The sequence below is a fragment of the Caenorhabditis elegans genome, chromosome X (assembly GCF_000002985.6).
Source record: "Caenorhabditis elegans chromosome X".
NCBI lineage: Eukaryota > Metazoa > Nematoda > Chromadorea > Rhabditida > Rhabditidae > Caenorhabditis > Caenorhabditis elegans.
The window spans coordinates 347,262-366,950 of NC_003284.9; the positions used below are offsets into that span (position 1 = coordinate 347,262).

Consider the following 19,689-nt stretch of genomic DNA (forward strand, 5'->3'; position numbering starts at 1 on the left):
CTTGCAGTAGAATAACAAACATTGAAAAAGATTGAGTCAAGAAAGAATACCTCGGCATTCAGAGGCAACTTCCTGCCACACTTTGGCAACTTATTTAGTGCCACTAAAATAATTTGCCGAATTGCTGGCAGGAAGTTGCCGAGTTGTTGGCAGGAAGTTGCCACGTAGTGGCAGCAAGTGGGAAAGAACGCTCCTCGGCATTCAGAGGCAACTTTCTGCCAAACTTTGCTTACTTGCAACTTCCCGCCAAACTTTTGCACATTCCTGCCAACATTTAGATGTTGCTGAGCGTTCTTTCCCACTTCCTGCCAACAACTCGGCAACTTCCTGCCAGCAATTCGGCAACTTATTTTAGTGGCACTAAATAAGTTGCCAAAGTGTGGCAGGAAGTTGCCTCTGAATGCCGAGACTACTTAAAAAGCATGTATTTTAATACAGTTGTGACGCCATTAATGGGTTTAAATATGTACATTTTGCAACATTACTTGAATGACTCCATTAGGTTTTTGTGAATTTAAAGGTAGAGTAGCGCCAGTGGGAAAAGTTTTTTGACTACTCTAGTTGGGCCAAAATGCCCACATAACATTTTTTATCAATTTTTTTGGAAATTTATTATTTACTGTCAGAATGTAAGAATTACTCAGCTTTCGCCACTCAAAACTTGGAAGTCGACCGAAAAAAATGTTTTCCAAAATGCACACATTGGATTAGGATTAGTGTTGTTTTAAGCCTAAAAATGCAAATCGATTTCACTTTTTAATTAAATTATCATTTTGAAAGAAAATTGATAAAAAACGTGTTGAAAAAAAAATTGTTGACTAGTTATACTACACAAGTACCAAACAAAATTTTCAAAAAATATTACACAAATCGATGTTTGCAGAAAAATTAAATTTTTAAAGATGTGCTTGCAATCAAAAGATTTTGAACATCATTTGACTAACGGAATGAAGAAAGCATAGAAAACAGTAGAAAAGGAAAAGACCAAGGCGGCGAGACCATAAATTTGCCGGATAGAGAGGACACATCAAGTCGCTTCACCGGCTGCGTCTCCAGCCTTTCAACACGTTTTCTTGCGTTTCTTTGCTTACTGCACTCTCTTTCAGTGTCATATCGATTGCCATTAAACACGAAGAGCGAGCACGTGAACCACTGAAAAATTGACCGTTTGATTTGCAAAATATTTCTATATTAAAAAAAAGCATTTCTGTAAGAGCATTTGCTTCTTTGACGGCGCTGTCAGGCTTTCGTTACTTAACGAACCAACAAGTGTTTTACGTCAGCTAATATGAAAATATTTCAGCTATTAAAAATATGTATATCAAATCCGTGTCTTTCAAGTTGTAGAGCAAGCATAAATAGAGATTTTGTGAGCACAACAACGCTCCCATAATTATGGACCACCCTGTAACCCGTTAAAGGTGGACTACACGCTGTGGGAAAATTACTTTAAAACATGCCTATGGGGTCACAATGACCGAATATGATGATAAATAAATTCGAAAAAAAATCTAGATTTTATATGATTTTTGAAAATTTGAGAAATCTCAGTTTTCACCTAGTTCCTATTTATATTTCCGCCAATTGATTCATTCGAAGGACCGCGCTTGCATTGTTTATTCATTAGTTTTATTTATTATCATTATTCCACTGATTTTCTTCATTTTGTTTATATTTTTTTAAATGAAAATTGAAACGAAAAAAAACAAGATAACTGCAGAATGCTTGTGAAAAGGTAATTGAAAATGCGTAAAACAGTAAAATTATAAGTTTCGACGACAACAAGCATGAAATTAGTATATTTCACAGTTTTATGCACTTTCAATGACTTTTTAGCACACATTCTGCATTTATCTTGTTTTTTTTTCGATTCAATTTCCATTTAAAAAACACAAAAAATGAAGAAAAACAGTGGAATAATGAGAATAAATGAAATCATTACTTATATATTTTTAAAAAAATACAGCTTATTTTTCCTGTCCGTACCGTTTGTTTGTTTGTTTTTGTGACCTCACACCCAACTATACTAAGAACTGTTGGCGGGGTCCGTCTCCCTTCGTGGTCAGGCCCATCGTGGTGAGACCCATCGTGGTGAGACCCATTGTGTCGAGACCCGTCGTGGCGAAACCCATCTAGATGAGACCCATCGTGGTGAGACCCAAAACTTTGGCGGGACATTCAAATTTTCTGAGAAGAAACATTTGGGCGGGAAATTCAAACTTTCTGAGAAAAAATTTTGGCGGGAAATTTAAATTTTCAGAGAAAATATTGTGGCGGGAAATTCAAACTTTCTGAGAAAACTTTTTGGCGGGAAATTCAAATTTTCCGAGAAAAACTTCGCGACAAATTAGGTGAAAACTGAGATTTTTCGAATTTTTAAAAAATCATATAAAATCTAGAAAATTTTTTGGAATTTTTCAATCATGATATTCGGTCATTGTGACCCCATGGGAATTTTAAGCAATTTCTTCACAGAGCGTAGTCCACCTTTAAGTGTTGAACAAAGTTATAGTTTTCAGTTCGAAAACAAGCTGAATATGTGTTTATGATTTCTGATTTGCACTTGATTGTATTCACTTACTTTTCGAAATAAATAATAAATTATTAAGGGTAAATTAGTTTAAAATGAGCAAAGATTAAAAAAATTGTTTCTTTTTCAGAACTCAAAATTATCGTACTTCCTCCAGTTGAAATAAAATCTTCTATATCTATATTTTCAAAATCAAACAAATTGACAGGTTATCTTTGTATTATTGAATTTAAATGTTTTATCTTATTGAACAACAGTTATATTGACGTTATAAGCCGGAAAGGTGAAGGGGAGTTTTTCCAAAAACATTCCTGTAATAATTTCAAAAAATCAATTTGGAGTTGTCCTACTTTTTGGTATTTAATGCATGTGTTCTCGAAGGAAAATATTGGCTAAAATATTTTCTGAAACGTGAGATGTTTTTAATTCATTATTAATGAGAAAAATTACATTAAGTGACAAACATACAACGGTTTCTCCATTCATTGTAGAAATTAATGCAAGTTTCTAATTTTCGAAGCAAGTGAGATCAGCCAAAAGTAGAATACGGAATCATTTTGATTGAAATTGGATGGGATGAACATTGAAATGAACGAAAAACTAAGAGTTTATCTGATAAACTTTACTTTTAATAAAGTATATAGTTAAATGTTGATTTTGAAAATTATACGAAGCATAAGTTTTAATTAAATAATGAAACAGGGCTGGGCGGCAATTGTCGTTCGGCAAATTGATTTGTCGACAAATTCGGCAAATCGGCCAATTGCCGGAAATTTTAATTTTCGGCACATTGCCGATTTGCCGTTTGCCGGGCATCAGATTTGCCGGAAATAATCAAAGGGAGGGCCACTGTTTTGAAGCATAGGTCTCACCACGACAAAACTTACTACTGTAAATTTTAAATTTTTCCCGTTTTAATTTTGTGTTTTTGTATAATTCCGTTGTTTTTTATGATAACGTCTCACACTAATTGATGATTGACAAAATAGCCTTTGAAAAATCAGAAAAAATTAAGCGTTTATTTTTTCCAGTAATTTGCCGACAATTTTCGGCAATTGCCGTTTTTCCGGCAAATCGGCAAATTGCCGGTTTGCCGATTTGCCGGAAATATTCAATTCCGGCAGTTTGCCGATTTGCCGGGAAAAATTGTTTACCGCCCTGTTCTGAAACAGACTCTGAAGTTAGACAGCACAACTTCCGTTCAAAGTCCAGAAAAAAGACAAAAAAAAAGCAAGCGGTGCAGTAAAAATAGAGGCTACAGAAAAGCCAAGAAACAAAAAAAAAATTGTCAAAAACGAGTATATAGATGCATGTTATCTGGGTGAACTCACAAGTACAGTTTGACGTCTGACCCTTTCCAAACGCTCGAGTCGTAGGAAGTTATTTGACCCCGGAAGATTTGCAGGAAAAAATAAATGCCCATAGATCGATTGGCAAGGACTAGTAGTCCAGAACACGTAGGAAATATGTTTTTTTTTCAGTTCAAAAATAAAAAGGACAGACACTGCGTATCGCATTTTATACTTATGCATTTTCTGTCAATTCATGTTTATTAAGATAGACTAGCGGGCCCTGCGGCCCGCCAGTTGCAGGGGGTGTAGGGCGAGTCCCCCAATCGGACGTAGGTTCTCGGCTTCGCCTCGAACCTGTCAGAGGGTTCGTGACAATTGCAGTGAGCCAATGGGAGGAGAGGAGACCCACTCATATTTTGCTTAAAATCGAGCATTTCTATTCGAATCCCGATTAGCAAAAAAACATTTGTCAGTTGGGGGAATCGAGCAAACGAGCAAAATATTCACAGCCATACACACTAACCACTCGGCCATGCGGGAGAGACCCGACAGGGAGATGCAGGGAAGGGAAATTTCTGGAGGGAGTCGTTTTTCGATTCCGCTTTCTTCAATAATTACATTTTGAGAAAAGGCGTTCGAAAACCGTTTATTACTGATATGTCAGCGGGAAAACGAATTTTTGAAAATTTTATTACAGGATTGTACTCATTATTGATTTCCCAAAAAGGAGACGTATAGTTGAGGGCTATATCTTGTACACAGACAGATGTATAGAAAAAAAACAAGTTTTGGCCTGAAAATTAATAAAAATAATATCTCTTGGCAGAGTATTTCTAATGCGACGAAACTTCATCTTCCATCAAATAAAATCAAAAACTATGAATTAAAAATACATTCCGCAAAACTTTAGTGGATAAAATGTTCAGGAGACGCAGGAAACCACTCCCCCCAGTACTAAATTTTTGAATTATTTTTTTCTTGAAAAATTTTCCCACTGAACTTTTTACAAATTTTATATGTCTCGATGCGTCTTGATGAGACCTACACGTCAATTTTTGGAAAACTAAGAAAACTCGAAAACTGACCGAGTTATGATTGAAAAAGTAGATTCGCGAAAATGGGAAAGTGTGCAAAATGTGGCACTTATTCGTCTTGCTCGGCCGACTCATAAAACTTTTCTTAATTCTGAGTTGAAAATCGTGTTTAGCGAACTTTTTTACGTGGGGTAGAAAAAAAAGTATCGAAAAAGATGAAGTAGAACTTGAGATAAAGACGAAAAACAACTTTTTGCCTTTTGCACTTATGAACTCAAACTTTCTTTCAAAAAATTCACCTCTCTGAGTAGTATCTTGCACATAAATTTGGAACAAAACCGAGCAAAACCCGAATTTTAATTCAATTAAAACATGGTTTTTTGGGGGTAAAAAGAGCAACAAAAATTTTTTTCAAACTAAGGAAAACCGCCCTGAGCTCAGTTTTGCTCCAAACTTTGTGCAGTTTTTTGCTCCCCCGTGGTGAAATATTTCTAGTAAGCTGTCAAATATTATAAAATTCAGTCAAACGGCTCTAGAGTTATTAATGAAAACGAAGTGTGACATTTTTTCGCAAGCCAAAAAAAACGCGAAAAAACGCGAAAAAGGGGCGGAGTCGCCACACTCGGCATTTATTAGAGGCTGCTTGGCAGAATTGAAATGTATCCACACCAGGGCTATGCGGCAACCGGCAACCAAGTTTTCGGTTGCCGAAACTTTTTGGGTTTGGCAACTTTGGCAATTGCCGGTTGCCAAAATTTTCAGAGTTCGGCAACTTCGGCGTCGCACATCCCTGATCCACACGTTTTATACTAGTTTCCATAAAACAGGTGTCACACGTTGACATGTATGTTTGGTACACATTTCTCCTCCTGCTGACCCACATACCACTCAGCACCGAATCGATAACTATTGGTATGCGGCCATCTCTCATAATGCCTTCATTCTCATAGTCTTATTTGATTTTCTCAGATTTTAAAGTTTATATTTACCACTAATTTTGAAAGTTTAAATGCTGATTTCAATAAGATTTTTGCTTATTTTGAAAATATTGTTTTCACTATAAAAAATATGTATATATACTGTTGCATTGAACATGCTATTTTTGAATGATTTTATTCAAAATTAATAAAAAAAGACTGAAGAGAGTGGGATTCGAACCCACGCCCCCGAAGGGACTGGTGCCTTAAACCAGCGCCTTAGACCGCTCGGCCATCTCTCCACATTTTTCTCTTTTCACTCAAGCTGTTGACATGTTGAAAAAACCCCAACCGATTTTCTTTTCTGTCTCTTTCTCTTTCTCTGCCTCTCCACCGTCTCTCACTACACCTCTCTTGACGCCACAAACAACATTCCGATATTCCGATGGTGTCGTTGTTTAGAGTGTTATTGTAATTACTGCAGATGGAGAAATTTTTTATTTATAATTCTTGTTCTCCACTTTACTAAAACAACTCAAAACGTTTTCAGATAATTCTTAACTTATTCAAATAAATATTTTCAGGATGGACACAACGAATCAGTCAGAAGACATAAAACCTTGCGTAAGTATTGAATATTTGGCACTCATTTTACTTGTTTCACGTCAAAATTATTTTAATTCCGGCAATTTGTCGGTTTGCCGATTTGCAAGACCACCTCAGCTTCATACCCTTCTAAAACAGTTCTAATTTTAGGATTCTGATTTGATGGAATCAATTTTGATGTTTGATGAGCCCATTTCCGACATTTTAGCGCATAATAAATTGTGGATTAGTCATGCCAGGGTATTTCCAACGCAATAGTTAAGGCGAACTTCTTTGTTTTTTTTTTCAGACGAGATCCAATTTCTTTCCACAAGAAGGTCGCCACATTTCCAATCAACACACCGAAGCAGCGACATCGTTGAAAATGTGGATGCTTTCAAAAAATTTGGTGGTCATTGTGAAAAGAAAGGACGATATATTCCCTTGCAAAATTCTGGTTGGTTTTTTATCAAATAATACGGTTGAAAATTGTGATATTTTTTCGCTAAAGTAAGCATCGAAAATGACTTCCCGATAATAATATTAGTTTTTTAACTTTATAATAGTATTGCATCTAAAAAACAGCCAAAAAGAGTGCAAAACTCATTAAAAAACGTTATATAAAGAAAAAGTTATTTTTGATACCGATTTCCCTAGGTGCTCCAAAATAAGGATGGGCGGCAGTTGCCGTTCGGCCAATTTTTTTTTGTCGACGAATTTGGTAAATCGGCAAACTGCCGATTCGTTGTTGGATTCGTTGTTGAAATCGTTTGTCGTCCACCCCTGTTTCAAAATCACTTCACTGCAAAATCACTACAAAATAACTGCACGAAAAAATGTGCTGAACAAATGAAAAGCCAAACTTCCATTTTTATTTAAACTAGAATTATTCAAAGTCAGTCATGAAAAAAAACAATATGGTATTATTTAAGTACCTCTATGTTTTTTCTTCCAATGTTTAAATTTACGTTCACATTATCCTCAAAGTTTCAGACACGCAACCCGGAAAACCTATTTGTGGCTCGATTTCTTGAAAGCGGAAAAGAAAAGCATATTCAGGTAGAGTATTCGGATATAATAATGACAAGAAGTGAACTCGAAAAAGCCCTGCCGTAAGTTTTAGGAAACTACTAGTATTATTTCTGAATAGTTTTTTTTTCAGATTGTGCCAACACTTGATTCCAGCGAGAAACTGGGACGACTTTTACATAATCCGCGATTTTGAGAAAGCGACTCCGTATTTTGAACAAGGCTTGTCCGCATTAGTGAAACCTGGACAGCAATTTGAATTGCAACTTGAAGATGCACCGGATTTTTACGTCATGGCCACTGTTGTCAAAAATTATCGTGGTTTCCTGTTGGTTGAATATCAAAACGTCAGTTGTGTGCAAAAGTAAAATCTGGGTGCATCAAAACTTTGTAATAAACTTTTTTTGGTGTTTTGGAAACTTGAAAAACGGAAAATATTCAGAAAAACAATGCCAGTCTTTTTGTTTCATTTTTTAATGCTTTTTCAGTTCAAACGATGGATACATATGCTCAGCCCATACTGTCATGAAATCGGTTGGGGCAAAAACGAGAAGCAAGAGTATTTGAAACGTAAGTGGAAAAAAATCCAAATTGGCGCTTTCTCACAGCCAAGTAGCTATTATTTAAAGGTGGATGTGCGCCAGTGGGGAAAATTTAAAGAAACGTTTAAAAAAGTTAAAAATTACGGTACTTATCAGGGCTGTGCAACCAAGTTGCCGGCTGGCAAAATTTTCAGAGTTCGGCAACTTCGGCAATTGCCGGTTGCGAAATTTTTCAGAGTTCGGCAATAAACTGAGTAATGTAAAAGTTTAGATTTTCAATTAAAGTAATGAGTTTGATCGAGATTTTTCAATGATTACTTGCAATTTCCCCTAGCAAAAATAGTTTGAAAATCATTTGCAAAATCGAAGAGAAGTGATTTTACGATTTTTTCAGGAGGCCCCTACAATCGACACATGAACGTTGACCTGGTTGCCGGACTCGTGAAACAATCGACAAATCAAAAACTCGGCGCTGTTCCAGAAATAGTCTTTAGAAACAATTGCCCAGTTCCCCATCGTATTCCAGTAAGTGATTTGGTATACTGTAAAAATGTTAGAAGAAACTCAAAAAACTGTTTTACAGGAATACAGTGCATGTGTCTATCTGGACTTGGATCAGAAACGCTTTTATTTTGCTCACAAGGTCACTACAAAAACTTGCAGGAACAACCGTCATTTTTTCAATATTTCAATTGGAAAAAATCTTGTGACCAGTAAGCAAAATAATGTAAGTTTATTGTTCTAGTTCTTTTTGTTTCAATCGAGTAATTTTCCAGAGACCCTACGAGTTTCATGTCTATCATCCAAGAATTCTACCATATTCAGTTGCTAAACGGATGGAAGTTCAGATAATTCTACCGCCTGATGTCAAGCTGCTTCCTGATGAATCAAATTTAGATGGTTACCTTCGTACGTATTGCAATCCGTGTGATGTAAGTAATCAGAAAATATATATATAAAATCAAATACATTAAAGGAGTAAAGAAGAGAAACAGATGAACATATTTTGGGATGAGACAAGGGATGGAGAGAAAAATATGCCATTTGAATAAAATAAAATTTCAAATTTGAATTACACGAAATACGTTTTTTTTTTCAGAAACACAAAACAAGTGACCGAGTGCAGCCTTCGCCAAAAATTGCTAAGAAAAAGAACGGACCTCTTTTGCTTGACGATACTCCGGACGCAATGTTCAGAAGCAGGGTATGTAACTTTAATGTGTAGTGTTGCTTGTTTTTCTATTTTTCTTTTCTGAACAGATGGTAATTCTCCTTTAAAAATTTAAAAATTCCTTTTTTGACTTTTTTTTTTTGACTTTTTACATAGGCTCTTCAAAAGCAAGAGATATTCAACAAAACAATCATCATACATACATTAGACCAATGTCGAGAGAATTCGAAAATTTAATTGGAATTCTTCAAAATTTCTACCACTTAATTTTCCAATAATAAATTTCAGCCGCTGCTCGGAGACAACATTGGCGCGCACAAAGAGTGGACAAATTTCATGAATCATATACCAGATTACAAACGAAAGGATTTGCTTAAGAGCATGGATACGCTCAAATTTTGTGAGGTATTAAACGCTCTTTGTTTTTTATATTATTTTATCGATCAAAATCTTGTTCAGATTTTCCGGCCTACACCTACAGGAGCGTTGCAGTTGACGGCTGCCGAAGTGACTGGACAGCAAGAATGCATGCTACGGCTAAAAGTGAGCGGCGAGGATGAACCTGTGTACATTCACAATGCGTTAGTTTTTTTTTGTGGAAATATAAAGTATTGGATGTGAGAAAAATGATTAAGTTTGAAGTGTCAATTTTATGACCAAGAAAAAATAGGAACATTTAAATTAGTGTGATGAAAACCACTTTAAGTTAAGCAAATTTGAAAGAATTTGAATGATTTTAAAACTTGAATTTGCAAAACTTGTTGCTCGTTTCCTTTTTTGTATCTTTGAAGTATTCTGATATTGCATGCAATCATTGAAGTAAAGTTGCCAGCAAAATTGTTAGGTTGAATTTTCAGAATTAGAACTCTTGGTGTAGGCATATTTACTTGGGTAAAAGTAGGTGTGAGTACACCGGCTTAAACTCTTAGACATTACTTTAGGTTTTTAAGCCAAAAAACCAAAACAGTTGTAATTTTAACGAATTTTCATTATTATTCGAATCCTTCTCAAACTCCTCAAAATTGAAAGTTATAGGTTTCCAGGCTGAAAATGTTGTCCTAAGTTTAAGGAAAAAAACAACTTACCAGTCTCTCAACCTTTTGATGAAGGGTTACAATAATCCAACGGTACCACAAAAAAAAAATAGTAACTGTAATTTTCAAATATCCACATAGACACGTTCATTTTGTCTCAAACTTACTCACTCTCACTCTCAGTTTATTTTTTCAGCGATCCACATTTGTACCATCTGGGAGCTTGTCTTGACATGGAGCTTGCTATCAACTTTCACGGAGAGTTTTTCGATGAGAAGCCCCTCAAAAAGAACAAAAACGCCAACAACGGATTTTCGAGTTTTTGACTGGTCTCTCACTCCAATTCATTTTTCATACGCTTTCATTCATATGATTTGTCATAAATTACCGCTATTATTCTATCCTCCTTGGGTATATCTCTTTTCATACCTCGCAAACATTCGTTCGTTTCAAATGTGTAACTCACTAGCAACCTTCGTGTTCCCTTGTTTTTAAGTGTGCTGTTTATATATTTTGATAATATTAGAGTAAATATGATATATGTATGTAAAATTTTATTACAAAAGTAAAAGGTGGAGTATGTGTTCGGACGAAAGTATAGATCCAAAATACTTTTGTTATAAAAGTTGTTCGAATGGTAAGTTATAATTTCATATCGAAAATAGTGATTTTGAATTTTTTACAAAAGAGATGATAAGTTTTTTTTTTCATTGAGGGGGCCGAAGATGCAACCCCGACCTCGACCCGCCCAAACCAAAAAAGTGCACACTACAGTCCAAGTCTGGGTCAAAATTCAAAAAGTTTCATATTCGATGTTTTCAGGCAAGTCTAATAATGCAATAAAATTTGGCTACACCATCATTAACTATTCTAGTAGTTGCTGCCAAACAATTCCGCGTTGATAGGTTCAATGAGAGGGAATTGTCCTGCTTTATTCTTACTGTAGATATGATTGCTGCTCACTCGCAGCCACAACACTCAAATTTGCCGGTGAGTTTAATGTAACACACTCAAATTTCCGTGCGAGGTTTTTAGTTTGCAGATATTTTGGCCTAGTAGTTAAAACAACAGATGTATGGCAGTCATTCGTCACAATTTGTTGAAACGTTTTCGAATGCTTCCATCAGACATGTTTTGCAATTGAATATTCTTCTGCACATGAAACGACAGTCACGCCCCTCATTTTTGACTCATACGGTGTCGCTGGTCAAATCACTCTCCTCATTTTTTCTCATCTCTTTTATTCTTTCCTATCTTTTTTTGTTGGCACTTCAGATATGATTTTGCTTCGGGATTCTGAGCGTGCTGACCTCGAGCAGATGCATGGTCTTATCAAGCGCAAGATTCGCTATCAGGTGAATTAAAGTTTTCGAAAACATTTCCACAAAGATGTCTTTCCAGGTGTCACTCAACTCTCATGATCCGGCCATAAATAGGAAGCTCGAGGCTTACCGTTCGTTTCTTGTCAGAATAATGCACATTCTGCGTTTGGAGACATGCCTGCTGCATCAATCGGTGAGTCAGTAAAGTTAGCGGAAATTGATGAACTAATAAGACAGCTACGTGCAATACAATTTCCGTAGCCAGAAATAGTTGTTGAAGCAGTTTTAACAGACTGTAATCCTTATGCCATTCTAGAGTCAAAAACTAGAAATAATTATTTTTCATTAATGCTTGTTTCTTATTTTGTTCTACACTGTTTCAATAGGCCAAACAAAAAAGATCCCGAAAGAGAGAGGTTACAGTTCACTCTGTTTCTTTGTTGTTTTCCGGTTGTTTAGGTGGACACAGAAATTGAAATATTGTGAATGTACATAGTTTGATTGCGAGATTAAGTAAGATGCATCTGAATTCATGGTTCAACTTCACAATGATATAAGTCTGCTTTAACTTTTATCGAGATAAAGTCTTGCAGTCTAATAACACTACATGCATACTATGTAGAGCGCTTATCGTGTACGGTGTCGTCGATGGTCTAATCATTCTTCACAAATAAATATCTCTATGTTTTGTAAGCCAGAAAAAAGAAAGAAACTATTCTAGGAAGAATTTCCACTCTTCCGAGCTCATTCCTCAGAATACGAATAACGGTGTTATTTGAACAGTCCCGTTGAGAGGGAGTTTTTCAACCAATCATTTTTTGCACATGGTACGGAAGTCAGACATCTGACTCACCGCGAATGATGAACCTCGAGTAATCACTCTCTACTTATACTTGCCCGCTTTGCAAGCACTTTTGTACTATCGACTGCGAGCGAATGAGAAATAAGCAATAGAGTTTAATTATTAAGTGACCAGTACAAACTATGCTGGTGAAAAATCGCTTCCAAAGTAAAAAATGTTATATGATTTTTACTAGGGACTCTTTTTTCTCCAGACAACAGGCACCTGACCGGAAAAATAAACGAATCGATAAACGAATAATTTTACAAAACTAATTTGAATTAAAATTATGTTCTATTTGCCTCTATATCTGTAATCTTTTTTCTATAAACTTAATACTAATTTGTAAGCCAGAAAAAAATTAATTTGATTCTAAGTGTGACCACGGCAATTTTTTTAATTTGCCTTTCCGTACAAATCAAAATTGATTTTATAAGAAACATATTGTTACAATTTGTTAGAAGTTCATTAAAAATTACTCCATTTTCAGGCAAGCCGCAAAATGATCCGCGCCGAAATTCGTCAACTCCGCGAGCAAGAAAAATGCCTTATCGAAATTGTTGCCGACCGTCCACCACCACCTCCGCGCAATCATTTGCTCCGTCGCTTCATTCGTATTTTCACTACATGCTTCCAGTAGAATAAAGTTGTTTTTTTACTCAAAAAATTATGAGATCGGCTCTGGTAACGAGTAATTCCACTATGATACAATTTTTCGCTGTTATGTATGGTGCTTTGACATTCGGTTAGTGAATTTCAAAAATATTTATCGTTAATTTCTGATTGTAAGTTTTCTACTGAATTACGATAATTTGGTGTTTAATTAAGTACTTTGTGACTATTTTCATTCATCAACTTTCTTTAAAACAGTATTTTTTTCAAAACATGTCTAAGGGGTTTCATTGCGAGATTCGGTTTACTTGTGTCAATTTGAATCAATTAAAGTAATCAACAAAGTTTCGCGCCTCCACTTTTGAGAAAATACTCCTGACCCTCAACTTGTTCATCGTAGTAATTTCTAGAAAAACTTTTTTGGCCTATTAAGACCATGCGAAACTCACCAAAAGGAATATTTTTTCTCATTCCATTTCGTTTCAGGCGTGCCCTTTATTTGACATCAAAATGGATGCTAAAAGGATTTGTTTTTTTCTCACTTAAAAAAACGTCAGTTTTGTCTAAAACTTTTTGCGGCGCTTCCCACTTGCTTATATTGTTTCCGTACATTGTCTTTTTTTTCTTTCATATTTTGCTTTCAGTTTCCTCATTTCTCGATAAAAAAAAGAAACGTCAGAGAAATGTCTTCTAAAAGACAATCTGACTTAGAAATCAGAACACATCTTCGTCTTCTTCCACGGAAAGTTGGTAGTGGCTCGGAACAGGTAACATATTTTTCAAGAATTTTTTAGCTTTTACTTTCATTTCAGCAAGAACTGCTCCGTAATCGCAGCCAGCTCAACATTTGGCTCTGTCAACCGGAAGAAGATATTGCAAAATCGATTGTTGCAAAAATGATTGAAGAGCACAACAAGGTGTACAACTTATCAATTGAATTTTACACAGAGGCATGAGTTTTGTTTTGACTACTTATCTAGTAACTCGGCAGATTAAAGCTATTTATGACATGCAAATATATTAGATTTTCTACAAAAACTAAGTAAAAGTATACTTCACGAGAATATTACATTTGATGAAACTACAATTCTTTCATCTCCGTAAACTTTCTTCACGTCCAATCAATAGTGACATGAATCCTTCCGGCCAACGTCATGAAGATTGGAGCTGGCGAGATTGAAAAGGTACCAACTATGCTTGTTGGTTGTTGGTACACACAATTTCACGTCACTACATATTGACAGTTTTTCCCCACAGTTGGACACATTTATTCTGCACAAGATTATGTCAGCTCCAAAATTTGTACAGGCTCATCTGCTAAAGGGCACTCTCTTGCAGAAGAGCTAGGAGGCAGTTATGCTGTCTGTGTATCACAGGCTCACCTTTCTCTATAAGCTCACAAACCATCTGGGGGGGGGGGGGGGGGAAACTGTCACGGCATTGTGACATAGAAATTGTATGTACCAAGTACCAACTACATAGTTGGCACGTCTTTCATTTTGCCATCTCCAGTCCTTATGACGTTGGTCGGTTGGATTCATGTCACTATTGGGTGTGAAGGAGGTTTACGGGCCTGAAACAATTGTAGTTCTATTAAAAGTCGTAGTCTTATTCAGTACACAATAAATAATTTGTCCAATCTCGGATGTTTAAAATGTCCCTATTGAGATTTTTGAAAATGCCCCCTAAGAACACGATGCCCGCTAATTTTTTGCCCCCGTCTCAGTTTTCCCCGAAGTTTCTTTACTAGAACAGACTTGAAATTTTCACAAGTGAAAAGTAACTGTGATATTGTAACAGCAAGCAATTCAGCTATTTTATTCCAAAATTGTCAATTAGTTTCAGTCAAACCATGTTCTTTCAAATTTTTTTCGGAAAGCCCTAACAAGGGAAGGCTCTGAATTCGTTATCGGACTTCGTTACGCCACTGTATACATTCGATAGAGAATGGTTACAGATGATCACTCCAAAAGATTTACCTGCTTTAGAGCAGGTTCGACCAAGTTACGACACTTTAAAGTTGCCGAAAAAAAATCCTTGAAGACCTCTGAACCTTTGAAAAAAATCTAAAATTTCCACTGAAAAATTGTTTTTCTGCAAGTTGATAAAATAGTTGTAATCGATTTAAAATAGTAAAAAAACATATATTATACAAGTTTTAGCCCATCACTCTCAAAAAAAACCCTTAAAATAATCTACATATCCTGAGAAAAATACCAAAAAGTAGATGTTCATGTAGATCAATTCAAGGATTTTTTTGAGAATTATGAACTGAAACTTGTATGGTATGATTTTTCCATTATTTCCAACTATTTGAAAACGTTTAAATCAACTTTTCGAAAAAAATTTTTTTTGAATTTTTAAAAAGGGGTATTTTGGCACTTTCAAAATGTCGTAACTTGGTCGAACCTGCTCTGAAGCAGCTAAATTTTTTGGAGTGATCATCTGTAACTATTCTCTATCGAATGTATATAGTGGCGTAACAAAGTCCAATAACGAGTTCAGAGCCTTCATTTGAGCCTTCTTTCGAACAAAGTTTCATTTTCCGAACGCGGACTCTAACATTTTAATTTAATATTTAGAAACGGCGAGAACGGTTTGATAGGATGAAATGTTCACTCCGGCACCGTGAAAACGCATTTATTCAAGAAGTTATTCGTCGCAAACAAAAAATGGTTGAAAAGAAGCATTACGATGGCACAACCCAATTTTCAAGTTGTGATTATGTAATTATGGGAATTAAATCGATGTTTTGCTTCAAATGAATAATTCAATAAAGTTTACAGTAAAGTTTTATATATATTGTATTTGTATATACTTTAGATACTTGCGTATTACATGTCGCTTTTAATTTTCAAAATTATTTTTCTCATTTTTAACGCGAGACCGTTAATTTTTTCTGCAATTGTTTTGAAGTATTAGGTTGGCGGGAAAGTCCTGTCCTATTTTTCACTCATTTATTTCTCGAAGCAAACTCAAACAAAAAATCAGTTATAGGCTCCATCATGATCAACACAGTCCTGCCAACATTGATCTAACTTGTGGATTTCCTGTCTGTAGAATCCAGCTGGCAGGGATTCAAAGTATTGCTTGATATCAGTTTTGAGATTTTCTCGTGTTGTGAAGGTTATACCTCAAAGGGCACAAGCCAGATTGGGGAAAAGCCAATAATTGTTTGGAGCAATGTCAGAAGAATAAGATAGTTGAAGGATAATCGGCTATCCATATTTTGCCAGTTCCTCTTTCATATGTCTTGCAACATGTGGTTGAGCGTTATTGTTTTGGAAAAATACTTACTTATCCTGTAAGGCTGAAGGATTCACTGTTTTCTTAAAATTCTGTTGTTGTCTTGAATGAGTCTCTCCGGTAATAATTTTATCCTCGGGTAACAGCTCCCAGTAGAGGAGCCTTGCACTCAAGACCAAACAGAGACCATACTTTTTTCGGGTGAAGGCCGAGTTTCGGAACATTTCGGAACACACCCACAGGTTACTTACTAAGTAAGTAAGTAACCTGTGGGGTTTGTCCTTCTCCAATCCACTGGTACTGTGTGTGGTGGTTAGCGTACAACATCCACTCCTCGTTTCCAGTAGTGAGCCAGTTCAATCAACGGTCACCGCCGTAGAGAGTGGGAGATTATATAAAACATCAACTCGGTGGGAAAGATTGGAACGGGTCAAATAATAAGGCACGAATCGACCAAGTTTTTTCCTCATTCCGAGCAATTTCATGTTATCTGTTATGGAGTTATGAGAGACTGTAAGCGTGCTTGCCATCTCACGGGCAGTTTGAAATAGATCCGATGCAATATTGGCTTTTAGTGCATTCAAATCTAATTCATGTGGGTTTTAGAGCATACCTTTTCATTCAAAAAAAGTCGCTTTTTTCTGAAACGATCGAACTATTTCTGTATTGTTTTATACGAGGGAACAGGTCTATCATAAACTCTCATTAGAAGAGTTTTTGAATCCTTCATTGTGTTGTGCGCCAGAAGCATGTATAACAGAACATACCGAACAAAAATTGAGGTAGGTTCACTTATCGCAAGTTAACTTGAACCAAGAGAGAGGGAGAGAGATAGGGGGTTAATTACTGAAAACACTTTTTTCTGCTTATCAAACCCTAAGAGTGAATAAACAGCAAATTTGATATTCATTTCACAATGACAATACAAAAAATTAGGACAGGACTTTCCCGCCAACCCTTATTAATTTTTCTTCGGTGTAATGAGTACACTTTTTTCTCTCATCAGATTTGTTTTCTTCTCATTATTTTTGGACATTTCCTGGTGATTTCTGAAAATTTTTTGAATTTTCGGGATGCGGAGTTTCTCAGAATTCAGGTCACCCATTCTTCAGAAAACGTTCCGTTTCAAATAATTTTGAAAATTCCCTTCGACTCTAAATTCATATTTATACAGACTAGCGAGGAAAAAAACAAGTCTGATGAACATCAAAAGTGAGAAGAGAACTTATCAAGCCATTAAGCCATTTCACACTAAAAATAAAGAAAAATATCAATTATTAGAGACTAATCTTTTTTACCTCTGGTCACGGTAAGTAAGATGTGGAAAGTCATCTTGAAAATGAAGGCATGTAATATACAAGTACCATACTTTATTAGGAGATAATAAGTTCCGGGTCAAATATCATACATTTTGGTTATTTGGTTAACGTAAATTTGAAGTTAAAAAACAAAATTTTAAATTGCTCGGAAAGTTTTTGAGATGATGCGAGCGGTTCTACTGGTAAGAATTGCGTGCAATACGAAGAAGATGAACTCTATGTAGCATATACTAGTGTAGAAAGAATCTCTCAATTCTCACTCTGACGGCGGAAGCATGTGAGAAACAGTTGGTAAAAAACAAATCGCGGCTGTGGAATAACTCGACGAGTAGGCAAAGTGCTCGATTGGATCTCCTGTCTTGGATTGACAAACCTCTTGTTGAACATGAACTCAATCTGATGAATGTTTCTCAACATCACGTTGAAACTAGCCCGACGCTCCTGAAAAGATAGATGAAAAAAAATTGTAGAAAAAAAAAGAAGCTTGATTGTTGAAACTCCCTCCGTTTGTCTATGTTTTGTTTCAGCTTGTTCCAGCTTTGATTCAGTTTTTTCAGAATTTTTTTTTGGAAATGAGCAAATTGACTGTAGTTGCTGCAAATTTATTAAAAAATTAATTCAAAATATATTTTCTCTATTTAAGAAAAACAACAATGAAATATTGCTAGAAAGACAATATTTCGACCTAAATATCTCAAAATTCCCTTAAATTTGTTATCTTGACCTTCACAAGTACACTAATCAAATTGAGAAAACAACAATTTTCTCAAAAAACCACCTAAAAATATGATTTCAATTTCAGCAAAAGTGAGCTGGCTGGAAATCCCTTCAAATTATTTCTCTCAAACTTTTCCATTAAACTAAATCGACAATTTTGGTATACTCAAAAACACTTGGCATGCATACTTTCGGAGCAGTGCTTCGACAAAGTTGTGTTCAGACCTAAAAATTGAAGATTTGTTCCAGTTAAAGTGCCCTAGCTTAAAATTTCTTTAAATTTTTTCCTTAATCTTTACTAGTATATCAAACCGGCAATTGCCTATGAATCTATATAAAGACACTAGATTCATAGTTTTAGGTGGTTTTTTGAAAAAAATTGTCGTTTTTCTCGAAAACGAAGTAGGCAAGAGGGTATAAAAGTTTATTAAAATTGTAGATCTCAATTTGATTAGTGTATTTGTGAAGTTTAAGAAAACAATTTAAGGAATTGTTGAGATATTTAGGTAGAAAGATTGTCATTTTATTAATATTTCATTGTTGTTTTTCTTAGATAGAGAAAATATATTTTGAATTAATTAATAAAAAAAAACAAAGCTGGAACAAGCTGAAACAAAACATAGACAAACGGAGGGAGTTTCAACAATCAAGCCTCTCTCGTGAGAAAAAATTAAATTTTGGAACATCTTTTTTCGAATTTTTGTTTAAAAATCCACACTGTTTCTAGTGAATTCATGAAATTAAAGTTGTGTGACGTTTCCCAAAATTTTTAGAGGTCAAACTATGTGCCACACAATAACATTCGCTTACTTCGGTGAACGAGTAGTTGCCAAACTGAAACGCGTTTTGATAGCATCGATACAAGTCCAAGATCAATACTTGAATTCCTTTGCGGCGGTTTTCGGCAGTGAACTGAAAATATTGGGTGAATTGGTTTTGTAAAATATTCATGAACAACTCAAGGACTGACACAGCCACTAAATAAAGCAGGGATTTCAGAAAAAAACACTCAATTTCCATACAAAAAATTCCAACTTTACAACCAAGCTTAACAAAGTAGCCAAAGATTTAATATTTTATTTGAAGTTTGTTTTGTCTTCCTAGAAATTACACACTTAACGTTATTCCTTTAGTTAGTAAGAAATTTCGTTCACAGCTTCATTGGTTTCTGCAACTTCTAAAGGGATTTTAACAACTTTTTATAAATGTTTTGTTTCAAGTTGCAAGGATTTGCTTTAATGTTGGTACGTTTTGCCCAGCATATGAAACATTTTCATGGTCGTCACTTTATTTTAGTACCCACAATGTTGAAAATAAGTTTTTTTAGAAAAAAAGTTAAGTGCAAAAATTATTTTCACAAAGTTTTCTACAGTTTGCAGCTTGTTGTTTGATCACAGATTGACTGGGAAATAAATATAATGCAAAATTTTAAACGTAGAACTCAAATTTCATACTTAGAACATAATTCAAAAAAGCCCATTCAATTGTTTGACAGAGC

The 19,689-nt window shown here is 35.3% G+C and overlaps 3 protein-coding genes and 3 non-coding genes across 6 annotated transcripts; 5 read left to right on the top strand and 1 right to left on the bottom strand.

Annotated features, from left to right (window-relative positions):
• The first annotated feature begins 5,974 nt into the window (after positions 1-5,974).
• C04E7.7 lies at positions 5,975-6,080 on the top strand. Its single transcript, NR_070325.1, has one exon. It is a non-coding gene; the product is annotated as an Unclassified non-coding RNA C04E7.7 (non-coding RNA).
• C04E7.t1 lies at positions 5,994-6,075 on the bottom strand. Its single transcript has one exon. It is a non-coding gene; the product is annotated as a tRNA-Leu (tRNA).
• Positions 6,081-6,357: 277 nt separating the features above from the next.
• sor-3 (Sop-2-related protein 3) lies at positions 6,358-10,678 on the top strand. Its single transcript, NM_075689.6, has 13 exons — positions 6,358-6,397; positions 6,530-6,619; positions 6,669-6,815; positions 7,352-7,470; positions 7,521-7,734; positions 7,876-7,957; positions 8,324-8,454; positions 8,513-8,656; positions 8,706-8,861; positions 9,029-9,133; positions 9,389-9,505; positions 9,560-9,681; positions 10,331-10,678. The coding sequence occupies exons 1-13, from the start codon at positions 6,359-6,361 to the stop codon at positions 10,458-10,460; spliced, it is 1,596 nt and encodes a 531-aa protein (NP_508090.2). The 5' UTR covers position 6,358; the 3' UTR covers positions 10,461-10,678.
• A 152-nt stretch (positions 10,679-10,830) lies between these two features.
• Positions 10,831-12,962, top strand: C04E7.1 (uncharacterized protein). The gene is made up of 5 exons (NM_075690.3): positions 10,831-10,956; positions 11,009-11,124; positions 11,170-11,489; positions 11,536-11,649; positions 12,788-12,962. The coding sequence occupies exons 3-5, from the start codon at positions 11,412-11,414 to the stop codon at positions 12,935-12,937; spliced, it is 342 nt and encodes a 113-aa protein (NP_508091.1). The 5' UTR covers positions 10,831-10,956; positions 11,009-11,124; positions 11,170-11,411; the 3' UTR covers positions 12,938-12,962.
• Positions 12,963-13,517: 555 nt separating this feature from the next.
• On the top strand, positions 13,518-15,704 carry C04E7.5 (Transposase). Its single transcript, NM_001129623.4, has 3 exons — positions 13,518-13,676; positions 13,722-13,859; positions 15,492-15,704. Exons 1-3 carry the CDS (start codon positions 13,593-13,595, stop codon positions 15,672-15,674), a joined length of 405 nt encoding a protein of 134 aa, NP_001123095.1. The 5' UTR covers positions 13,518-13,592; the 3' UTR covers positions 15,675-15,704.
• A 1,617-nt stretch (positions 15,705-17,321) lies between these two features.
• On the top strand, positions 17,322-17,342 carry 21ur-13047. Its single transcript, NR_070326.1, has one exon.
• Positions 17,343-19,689: the final 2,347 nt, after the last annotated feature.

Coding starts and splice junctions, on each gene's coding strand:
- sor-3 (NM_075689.6), top strand. CDS start 6,359: ATGGACACAACGAATCAGTCAGAAGACATAAAACCTTGC. Junction 7,735..7,875: donor TGTTGGTTGAATATCAAAAC/GTCAGTTGTGTG, acceptor ATGCTTTTTCAG/TTCAAACGATGGATACATAT. Junction 9,506..9,559: donor ATACGCTCAAATTTTGTGAG/GTATTAAACGCT, acceptor AATCTTGTTCAG/ATTTTCCGGCCTACACCTAC.
- C04E7.1 (NM_075690.3), top strand. CDS start 11,412: ATGATTTTGCTTCGGGATTCTGAGCGTGCTGACCTCGAGCAGATGCAT. Junction 11,490..11,535: donor AGCGCAAGATTCGCTATCAG/GTGAATTAAAGT, acceptor ATGTCTTTCCAG/GTGTCACTCAACTCTCATGA. Junction 11,650..12,787: donor CATGCCTGCTGCATCAATCG/GTGAGTCAGTAA, acceptor CTCCATTTTCAG/GCAAGCCGCAAAATGATCCG.
- C04E7.5 (NM_001129623.4), top strand. CDS start 13,593: ATGTCTTCTAAAAGACAATCTGACTTAGAAATCAGAACACATCTTCGT. Junction 13,677..13,721: donor TTGGTAGTGGCTCGGAACAG/GTAACATATTTT, acceptor CTTTCATTTCAG/CAAGAACTGCTCCGTAATCG. Junction 13,860..15,491: donor CAATTGAATTTTACACAGAG/GCATGAGTTTTG, acceptor TTTAATATTTAG/AAACGGCGAGAACGGTTTGA.